Genomic DNA, 11,268 nt, shown 5'->3' with positions numbered 1-11,268 from the left:
ATCTGTGGGGGCATTCTTAGCTAATACCGGGATCAAGTTCCAGTGGTTGGTGTGTGACATGAGAAGGATTGTTTTTTGCGGGTCCACAATTAGTCCTTCTGTGGTCAGAGCGGTGGAACATCAAGGACATTTCATGGAATAACAAACATAAGAGAAGGAACTTTAAGGTGAAAATCACATTCATTCCAACATAAAAGTGAAATCAAGACGTCGACTCACTACTTAAACCAAATGAATCTCCTCTGCTCCAGGGAGCAGTTTACTCCAGAGTGAGGCCAGAAAAAAGAGATAGACTTAACATACAAATGGAGGTACAACTAAGAATATATTTTCAATATAACACAGTGACATTTTGTCTGGAGCTCAATATTCTTTAAATCAGTATTTCATTCAGTTTATGAACTCACGTGGGTAAGGTTTAAATTTGACATGTCAGTTTATCCAGGATCAATTTAATTTGGGAATCATTTATATCCACTATTCCTTCTTGGAATTCAGATGATTTCATTACACCACAACACTTCCATTTCAGACAGAAAGGTCCCATTTTATTTCTAGATTTTCACACGTGTTATTACCTCACAGCTCAGTGAATATTTCTATTCCATTTGACCTTATTAATCTATTAATAAAATGTCATTTTCTTTCAAAAACATTTCCATATCATTTAATGGAACACTTGGCATCTTCTCCAAGCCTTTCACACCAAACCAAGTTCTTATCAGATGGTTCTTTAGCAGTGGACCTCCATCCTCCCTAATGCAAAAGTACCTCCACATGCGGACCCTAGGCCAGGGAACACTCTACTAATCTTACCCTGGCCCAAATGAGAGAGGCAACAGTGTAATACACTAGAGGGGGTTCCTGAGGAGAAGAGTGTTCCACTAGAGAGAGGCAACAGTGTAATACACTAGAGGGGGCCCTGAGGAGAAGAGTGTTCCACTAGAGATAGGCAATAGTGTAATACACTAGAGGGATCCTGAGGAGAAGAGTGTTCCACTAGAGATAGGCAATCGTGTAATACACTAGAGGCGATCCTGAGGAGAAGAGTGTTCCGTTAGAGATAGGCAATAGTGTAACACACTAGAGGGGATCCTGAGAAGTAGAGATAGGCAACAGTGTAATACACTAGAGAGGATGCTGAGGAGAAGAGTGTTCCGTTAGAGATAGGCAATAGTGTAATACACTAGAGGGGATCCTGAGGAGAAGAGGGTTCCACTAGAGATAGGCAATAGTGTAAGACACTAGAGGGGATCCCGAGGGGAAGAGTGTTCCACTAGAGATAGGCAATAGTGTAATACACTAGAGGGGATCCAGGGGGAATAGTGTTCCACTAGAGATCGGCAATAGTGTAAAACAATAGAAAGGATCCTGAGGAGAAGAGTGTTCCACTAGAGAAAGGCAATAGTGTAATACACTAGAGAGGATGCTGAGGAGAAGAGTGTTCCGTTAGAGATAGGCAATAGTGTAATACACTAGAGGGGATCCTGAGGAGAAGAGGGTTCCACTAGAGATAGGCAATAGTGTAAGACACTAGAGGGGATCCCGAGGGGAAGAGTGTTCCACTAGAGATAGGCAATAGTGTAATACACTAGAGGGGATCCAGGGGGAATAGTGTTTCACTAGAGATCGGCAATAGTGTAAAACACTAGAAAGGATCCTGAGGAGAAGAGTGTTCCACTAGAGATAGGCAATAGTGTAATACACTAGAGGGGATCCAGGGGGAATAGTGTTCCACTAGAGATCGGCAATAGTGTAAAACACTAGAAAGGATCCTGAGGAGAAGAGTGTTCCACTAGAGAAAGGCAATAGTGTAATACACTAGAGGGGATCCTGAAAGGGAAACAAGAGACTGTGGTGTTTCAGTGTTCAATGAGGAGGGTGTTCGAGGTGAGATGATGCATTCCTTGGAAACTGACTTCTGAAGTAATATTGGAGATTCCAGTTCATGGATTACATACTCCAGGTTTTCCCCTTGAGGAACATTGCCTTTTCACATGGGTGTTGCCAAACATAGTGTAATTAGCCACGTGAGAATGCAACTTTATCCCACTGTATTAAGGAGGTCTCCAGGTAATATAAAGCTAGAAGGTTTTTATTCTGAGGGTTTGAAGTTGAAAGTACATTTATTTCCAGGGGAAATTAAATATATTTCTCATACCCAGTAGAGGCATTTTTTACATAAATAGAAACATATTTTAACTGTTTTGCTTCTTTGTGTCTAGCAAATCATGTAAAATAAAATATGCATTTTTATTTTACAGTTCCTCTATAGATCAGTCATTGATACCTGTAGAACACCTGCCATTGGCACTGCATGGCTGGCACCACTGGGCTGAACATATCCATGGTGCTGAGGGGTGAGAGCAGGAAGGCCGGCACCTATGTGTCCATTGCTTTCAATTTTGTAGTTCTGGAGTACTACTACTTTTTTGATGGGAGTATTTGCAAATACTTGGCCAGTACAAGTGATCAATACACCGCTAATCTGTAGGGCTGGGATTAAGAGCTGCCTTCTTTGGTTTTTAAATGCATTCTCTTTTATGGGTTTATGGGTTCAGACAGCAGGTGGGCATGAAAACATAAAAATCCATCAAAATGAAGGAAATACAAACCAGAATAGATGTGTCTCAGCAAGCATGTGATGGTCACATGGTCTGTGGTGGCATGCATTCTTAGACCGAGGGCTTTTCATATATAGAGAGCTAAAACCAACCGGCTAACTTCTGAAACAGGAAATCTTCACCTGAAGGGCTAGAACTAATGGAACATGGAGGCCAAGGGTGGAAGATGGACTGTAGGAAAGAGGTGTGTGTGTGTGCACAATCACCTAGACAAAGCACCTTAAGCCTGTATGCATTCTCTAGTGCATAGTAAGAGATCCCTTCTTAGCAAACCCTTCCCACATTCAACATATACATGAGGTTTCTTGCCTGTATGTGTTTTCTTGTGGCGGATAAAATGTCTATTCTGAGCAAACCCTATGCCACATTAAGTGCACTGATAAGGTTTTTCACCTTTATGTGTTCCCTGGTGGCGAGTAAGCTGCCACTTCCAAGCAAACCCGTTCCCACATTTAGTGCACACATGAGGTTTCCTACCTGTATGTGTTCTCTGGTGGATAGTAAGCCTTCCCTTCTCAGCAAACCCTTTCCCACATTCACTGCACTCATGAGGTTTTTCACCTGTATGTGTTCTCTGGTGGCCAGTAAGATGATGCTTCACAGCAAACCCTTTCCCACATTCACTGCACTCATGCGGTTTCTCACCTGTATGTGTTCTCTGGTGGATAGCAAGATTTCCCTTCTTGGCAAACCCTTTCCCACATTCAGTGCACACATGCGGTTTCTCACCTGTATGTGTTCTCTGGTGGCCAGTAAGATGATGCTTCACAGCAAACCCTTTCCCACATTCACTGCACTCATGCGGTTTCACACCTGTATGTGTTCTCTGGTGGATAGCAAGATTTCCCTTTTCAGCAAACCCTTTCCCACATTCAGTGCACACATGAGGTTTCTCACCTGTATGTGTTCTCTGGTGCCGAATAAGAGGGCCCATCCAAGCAAACCCTTTCCCACATTCAGTGCACACATGAAGTTTCTCACCTGTATGTTTTCTCAGGTGGTGAGTAAGCTGCCACTTCCAAACAAACCCTTTCCCACATTCACTGCACTCGTGAAGCTCCTCACCTGTATGTGTTCTCAGGTGGCTAGTAAGAAATCCCTTACAAGCAAACCCTTTCCCACATTCCGTGCACACATGAGGTTTCTCACCTCTATGTGTACTCTGGTGATTAGTAAGATCTCCCTTCTGAACAAACCCTTTACCACATCCAGTGCACTCATGAGGTTTCTTACCTGTATGTGTTCTCAGATGGCTAGTAAGATTACCCTTCACTGCAAACCCTTTCCCACATTCAGTGCACTCATGAGGTTTCTCACCTGTATGTGTTCTCAGGTGGCTAGTAAGAGGACCCTTCACTGCAAACCCTTTCCCACATTCAGTGCACGCATGAGGTTTCTCACCTGTATGTTTTCTCAGGTGGCTAGTAAGAGGACCCTTCACTGCAAACCCTTTCCCACATTCAGTGCACAAATGAGGTTTCTCACCTGTATGTGTTCTCAGGTGGAGAGTAAGCTGTCCCTTCTGAGCAAACCCTTTTCCACATTCAGTGCACTCATAGGGTTTCTCACCTGTATGTGTTCTCTGGTGGATATTAAGATCTCCCTTCTGAGCAAACGCTTTACCACATCCAGTGCACCCATGAGGTTTCTCACCTGTATGTGTTCTCAGATGGCCAATAAGATGAGCCTTGCGAGCAAACCCTTTCCCACATTCAATGCACACGTGGGGTTTCTCACCTGTATGTGTTCTTTGGTGGATAGTAAGATCTCCCTTCTGAGCAAACCCTTTCCCACATTCAGTGCACACATGAGGTTTCTCGCCTGTATGTGTTCTTTGGTGGATAGTAAGATCTCCCTTCTGAGCAAACCCTTTCCCACATTCAGTGCACACATGAGGTTTCTCGCCTGTATGCATTCTCTGGTGGCGAATAAAAAGTCCCTTCTGTGCAAACCCTTTGCCACATTTAGTGCACACACGAGGTCTCTCAACTGTATGCAATTTTTGGGGGCAGACAATTGTATCAATTGTGCATGTGTAAGGTTTTTCCTCAGTTAATTGTGTCATGTGCTTAATAAGAGGACACGTTCCACTGAATCTTTTCCCAAATTCAGAGCACAAATGAGCTTTCTCGTGTGAACATCCTTTTTCCTCCGATCAAAGCTTTTAAAGAAACCGCCTTTACATTCAGAGTGTGTATGGTCGTTTTCACGCCAGATATCCTGCTCCCCCTGGATTGACAGAAAGACCAAGCTTGGTTACTGGATGTTACCACAAAGGGGTTGAATGGACGGAAGCCATCTGGTAGCCAACAGGCTTCTCAATCTCAGTTCCTGAATAAGCTGAAGAGACAACTGGACCCCAAACATGCACAGTTCCAAGATGCGTGCAAATATTCTCAACACTGAAGCTTTTCTCTACATCAGTCCAGAGAATCTAACAATCACTGTTGCTGCATTTCTGGGGCGTCAATCACCTGTTAAAACAAAAGGAGATGCGCATTATGAGTTTCAACGCGTTCATAATTTTAGGCCTCACATGTACCAGTCGACTGGTTCTCAGCAGTAGTGATGTGATTGTTAACTCACGTAGTAACGTACAAGACTTTGATGAGCCATCTATTGGGGACAGGCACCCTAATGGGTGGCAGATTAGTGGTTCTCAATGATACATTATAACGTGATAGAGGCAATATGCAGCAGGAATAGTGGGATTCATTTTTATTAAGACCCTTTTAGTATCCACGAGTATGAGGAATACAACTCAGGTTGGGCAAACAAACATTTTAAGCATGAGGGCCGTGCATGTAAATTCTACTAATTTATTTCTTCAGAAATGACTAAACTAGCTTGAAAGCTCCACATTTCCATATACAAACAATAAAGGAAGGTTTTTGGCGCTAGGTCAGCAGTTTGTCACAAATCGGACACATGTTTGACCTGTGTATTTAGTAATCACTGATGACTTCATTACATTTAGGCAAATGTATATTGCCCCAAACACAGAGACAAATGGAATGACTGTTTTGTCAATAAGAAAAAGTGTACGTGAGGCTCCCAAACTCCCCAATATCGTCCCATTTGCCATCCTTATTGCTTATACATGTGCCCTATTGCCATGTACTGAAGTTAATTGTCCAAAGGGATACCACTTGTGTTGCCCTTTTCAAAATCCCACTCCGTAATTTTCAGGAGGGGGGGGCACACTCTGTTTTATTGTTGAGTGGGTGTAAATTGGTCTGTTACTTGCCAGTTTCCCATAACCCGATCCACACCCCTTTTTTGAGGGTTCTGATTACTGCCCCCAGGTTGAATCTCAGCAGCCCCTGCACCCTCTGCACATGCACCTGCACCCTCTGCACAAGCCCCTGCACCCTCTGCACATGCCCCTGCACCCTCTGCACATGCCCCTGCACCCGCTGCACAAGCCCCTGTACCCTCTGCACATGCCCCTGCACCCTCTGCACATGCCCCTGCACCCGCTGCACATGCCCCTGCACCCGCTGCACATGCCCCTGCACCCTCTGCACATGCCCCTGCACCCGCTGCACATGCCACGGCGCCCGCTGCACATGCCCCAGCACCCGCTGCACATGCCACGGCGCCCGCTGCACATGCCACGGCGCCCGCTGCACATGCCCCTGCACCCGCTGCACATGCCCCTGTACCCTCTGCACATGCCCCTGCACCCGCTGCACATGCCCCTGTACCCGCTGCACATGCCCCTGCACATGCTGCATTCCCCCGGCGCCCGCTGCACATGCCCCTGCACATGCTGCATTCCTCCCCCGGCGCCCGCTGCACATGCTGCACATGCCCCTGCACATGCTGCATTCCCCCGGCGCCCCGCTGCACATGCTCCTGCACCCGCTGCACATGCCGCTGCACATGCCCCTGCCCCCGCTGCACATGCCCCGGCACCCGCTGCACTGTGAGCAGGGATTACTCTCATGACATCTCGAGTAGCCAATGGGAATGCAGCCCCAGCATTGCTAATATCCAAGAAGGGATTGCCACCATTTACTGATCACACACATTGTTTGTGTCCCATATGCATTGATCCTGGAATATGATTTATGTACGTGTGAATAGTGTGCATAGTCAGCCCAGGATGTGCTGCCCCCTTCTGTCCCCCTGTCTGTTAGACTGTCAGTCCTAGGTTATTCATTGTGTGACAGAATATACAAGCCGGTATTTTCTTTTTTTTCTTTTATTATTGAGTATTTATAAGGCGCCTATACAACACGTAGTGTTTCCAGATGCCACAAGACAAAACAGGGGAGGGAATGGGGAGCATCTTTTTTCCGGTGCCCGTAAATGGGCAATTACCAGGTCCGGCAGGGCCGCAACCACACGGTAATTAACCATTCGCGGGTGCCAGAAAAAATTGCAAGTGTGGTGGCAGCCTGCTGGTTTTACCGGCAAGGCTACCTCCAAACTTGTAATGAGGCCCCTTGACTTAAAGACTTCAACACAAGAGCAGCTTGATAGATTCCCTTATCAGTAAAGATTTGGCACAAATATAGGCACCTCAAACCAAGTGTTTTTCGCATGTCAACATAAAATGCACCAGTTAAAGTGAAGTGAGTAGATCCGACTCTCAGTGCGCTTGATGTCCTAACGTGGAATGGGGCTTGCTGCACAGCCAGAGCCTAGAGTATCTACTCCTAACCCCAAGGCTATCCTAGAGGACCTTCTCCTAACCTCAAGACTATCCTAGAGGCTCTACTCCTAACCTCAAGGCTATCCTAGAGGACCTACTCCTAACCTCAAGACTATCCTAGAGGATCTACTCCTAACCTCAAGACTATCCTAGAGGACCTACTCCTAACCTCAAGGGTATCCTAGAGGACCTACTCCTAACCTCAACGCTATCCTAGAGGACCTACTCCTAACCTCAAGGCTATCCTAGAGGATCTACTCCTAACCTCAAGACTATCCTAGAGGATCTACTCCTAACCTCAAGACTATCCTAGAGGACCTACTCCTAACCTCAAGGGTATCCTAGAGGACCTACTCCTAACCTCAACGCTATCCTAGAGGACCTACTCCTAACCTCAAGACTATCCTAGAGGATCTACTCCTAACCTCAAGACTATCCTAGAGGCTCTACTCCTAACCTCAAGACTATCCTATAGGCTCTACTCCTAACCTCAAGGCTATCCTAGAGGCTCTACTCCTAACCTCAAGGCTATCCTAGAGGCTCTACTCCTAACCTCGAGAGAATAATAAGGAAAAACAGGGTGGCTCTGGATTGTTGGGCTAGCCTAAATATACATGATTTAAATGATCAAACGTTTTGTTAGCAAGATAAAGGTTTGTAGAATTGGTTGACTGCAATTTTGTTCTGTATGATTCAACAGTTCAGCCCTTCAGCCAACACGTGTTTCGACAATATGTCTTTGTCAAGGCTTGTTGATATAATTTCTGGGTCGTTTTCAGTGGTTAATAGCGTTCTGGGATTCGAATCCTGTGTCTGCTCAGCATGGTCTTGCTTCCAAGACTCACGTGTTGCCACAGAGCTATCCTGTGGTTCTAGATAAAGGATGGTAGAGGGGGCACTCACAGGTAGCAATAGTAGTTTAAGAAAAATAATTTCACAGACACTTCATTTACTTTCATTAATTTAACTTGATATGGCCCCAAAATTCTGCACCATAAAGGGCTGCTGTTAAAGATATATGATATAGCACCGCTCCCGTGCTTGCAGAAGAACGAGAATATGCCACCACTACTTCTGCAAGGTAATTGCTGATCTAGCAATTTGTGCACCCCACCCACCATTCTCTTGGAAGCGCACACCCAAATAGTGATAACATAAAACTCGCTCAATGACAATGCCACTAGCACTTGGGGATTTACATCTCTTTTTGGAGAACGGGTATTTATCAGAAGCCAGTTTAGACGGGTTCAGACACTCCTCCTCTAATACAATGATTTCTTGAATATAGATGTTAAAGAGGAGGGGTGCCAGGACGCAACCCTGCCTGATGCCCATGCAGACGTCAAACTTCTGTGTTATTTCACCTCCCAACCTATAATGACCTTTGGACTTGTTGCTGGAATACAGGGCAGAAATAATAGAAACCAAATCAATAGGGTCATGGCATTTCCCATAAAACCTCCATAGGGACTGAGTTGAATGTAGTCTTTAAATATAGGAAGGCAGCATAGAGGTGCATTTTATTTTAAACTGTATACTTTTCAATCAACAGATATAACAAAAACACAATCGCCCTCAACGCAAGTTGGGAGGTATCCCGGCAGTAATACCGCCAGGAAACAGCCCAACGCTAATAGCTCTCAGTCACACCACTGAGTCCAAACTTGATGTAACCACATTTGTTCCTCCCCTATTATTGTAACCAACATGGATATGACAAAAGAAACAAAACGGCGTACATACATTCCAAAATCTCTTCACTGGCTCTCTGGGGCGGCAAGAATCAAGTTCAGGACCCTCTGCATCATCCACAAGGCTTTCTGGGGCCTGGGACTGCCCTACCTCCAACTTTCTCTTCTAAAACATCTTCCTTCTCGAGCTCTCCACTCATTCACCTCCACCTCTCTGAGGGTCAGACTCTTCTCCAAGCAGAGAGTTGGGGGCAGATCTATCTCCTCGGCTGAGGCCTCTCTCTGGAACAGCCTCGCTGCTTCTCTCAAAATTGAGCAGAACCACCTCTGGTTCCAGAAGCAACTCAAGACCTTCCGTTTCGCTTCTGCTTTCACACTTCCTCTCTCCTACTGATGCACCTGACTGCTTCATGCACTTGTCAACTGGTTACCCTCGAACTCAGGACCAGGCTCCTGCATGTACAGTTGCCCTTGCGCTGCCTCCGGGCTCCCAGCACTTAAGGGTCTGTATCTGCAACACTACAGTCCCTTCTCTTTGCACTTATGAGCCACCCGCTGGCTGCACTTGTGGTTAACTGCACTTCCCCCTTCCCCTCCCCCTGGCACTTCGCCCCATCCCTCTTCCTCCCACTTGCATGATCTGAATGACACAAAGGGCCTCATTACGAGTAAGGAGGTAGCCATGCCCTTATGGGCATGGCTGCCTCCATACCGGGTTCCAGGACCGGGTTCCTTCAATGAGGAATTACCGGGTCATTCCAACCTTGGAGGACCTGATCATTCCCCCTTGAAGGAACCCATCCCCATTCCCATTGAGCCCCCATAGGGCTCAATGGGAATGGGGAGGGAACTAATAACGGGCCCGTTAATAAAGGGCCCATTATAAGCTCCCTGGTCCCATTGTGGGACCCGCAAAGGACGTCTGGTCTGACCAGGCGTCCTTACCGGGTCCTGCAAGGGGACCTCGTAATAGGGCATCCTGTAATGAATGGTGCCGGTCCCGTACCGGTACCCTTCATTACGGGAGCGCCAGGGTCGGAATGAGGCCCAAGGCCTAGTAAGATCATTATTTTGCCCTCCCTTTGTTTCACCCTCCTTGTCTTGTCACACCTAGAAAGACTTGTGTACACGCGTGTTATAAATGCCACATCATATCATGATTGACAAGCAACCCCTTGTATTGCGGATCAAAAAATGGATTTAATTTTAGGGTTTCTGTATCCTCAAAAGCATTCAAGGCGAGCTTTGGAACATTGATCCTCACTACAGATGGCCGGATCACCCCCCACCACTTCTCTGTGGACCAATATGAGTCTGGCTGGCATCCCAGTGAGGTTAGATTTGCGCCTGACAGATAAGGAGTCAGTGTGCGGTTGCAAGGGCTCAGCTCTTCATTTGGGGTTGAGCTCCACCGCAACAGGGGTAAAGCTGTATTTAAACCTCTACTTTCATATTTATTTATACTATCTAAGTTAGCCAGCCCAGAGGTTTGACCATGCAGGCAGAGGAATGGATAGAAGCATGTTGGACACTTCCACTAGAACCGCCAAGAGGGGGACAGGATAATAGACCGCCCAGTCTCCCTGCCAACACCACCAACTCGTCCTCAATTGGTTTGAACTCGGTTGCCAGGACAACTGCTCAACAACAGCTATAAGCGGAGCCTCCAAAGATCACAGAATTACTACTACCAACAGGTAGGAATTCCATCTCCAAAGGACTGGTCGGAACACCCACCTCACAAGTTGAGGGAAGCCTACCATAAGGAACCAACCCCCTCTTCCTCTTCAACGGGGCACCTTTAAGGAGTGTTCTTCGTCTTTTGCAGGCCCCAATTTGCCAATTACGATCCTCCTCTGGAGAATCGGTAGCCAGAGTACAATTAGCCAAGGGCTCATAATGGCTTAGTAAAGGTAACAAACATGTGACCAAGTGCACTCTGTCCTGGTGAGTGAGTCCCTCCTGCTCCTCAGCCAGGGACAATGTTGGAATATTAACATCACAAACAGCCTCCCAGGCTGTAGACTCAGTGAAAAGAGGGGTGGGGGGAAAACAAGCTATAGCCGACTGAGGATACATTTCGACTATATCAGGAACACACTCGCCTGCAGCACTATGGCTGCTGTTTGCCTGATAAACAATCTTTCTTGCACTATCTTGGTTACTATTCTTCGCCACCTCAAATCGCGCCCAATGGTCTTCCTTGATGATACTAGGGCCCAGGCCTGTCCTAGGGACATTACCAATCGCACTAGGATCACAAAATGAAATGAAATCATCACATACAGAGGAA

At 46.4% G+C, this 11,268-nt stretch overlaps 1 protein-coding gene across 1 annotated transcript in view; it reads right to left on the bottom strand.

The window, feature by feature from the left end:
- Window positions 1-306: 306 nt before the first annotated feature.
- Window positions 307-11,268, bottom strand: part of LOC138517058 (zinc finger protein 585A-like) — a 614,789-nt gene continuing 603,827 nt past the window's right edge. Inside the window, exon 5 of the mRNA XM_069632568.1 lies at window positions 307-4,613. Within this exon, the coding sequence (XP_069488669.1) occupies window positions 2,992-4,613 (1,622 nt within the window). The 3' untranslated portion in view covers window positions 307-2,991. The remainder of the gene's footprint in view (window positions 4,614-11,268) is intronic.

This window comes from Ambystoma mexicanum, chromosome 6q, assembly GCF_040938575.1.
Source record: "Ambystoma mexicanum isolate Mex_15411 chromosome 6q, UKY_AmexF1_1, whole genome shotgun sequence".
Taxonomy (NCBI): Eukaryota; Metazoa; Chordata; class Amphibia; order Caudata; family Ambystomatidae; genus Ambystoma; species Ambystoma mexicanum.
This window is presented reverse-complemented; position numbering and strand designations above follow the sequence as displayed.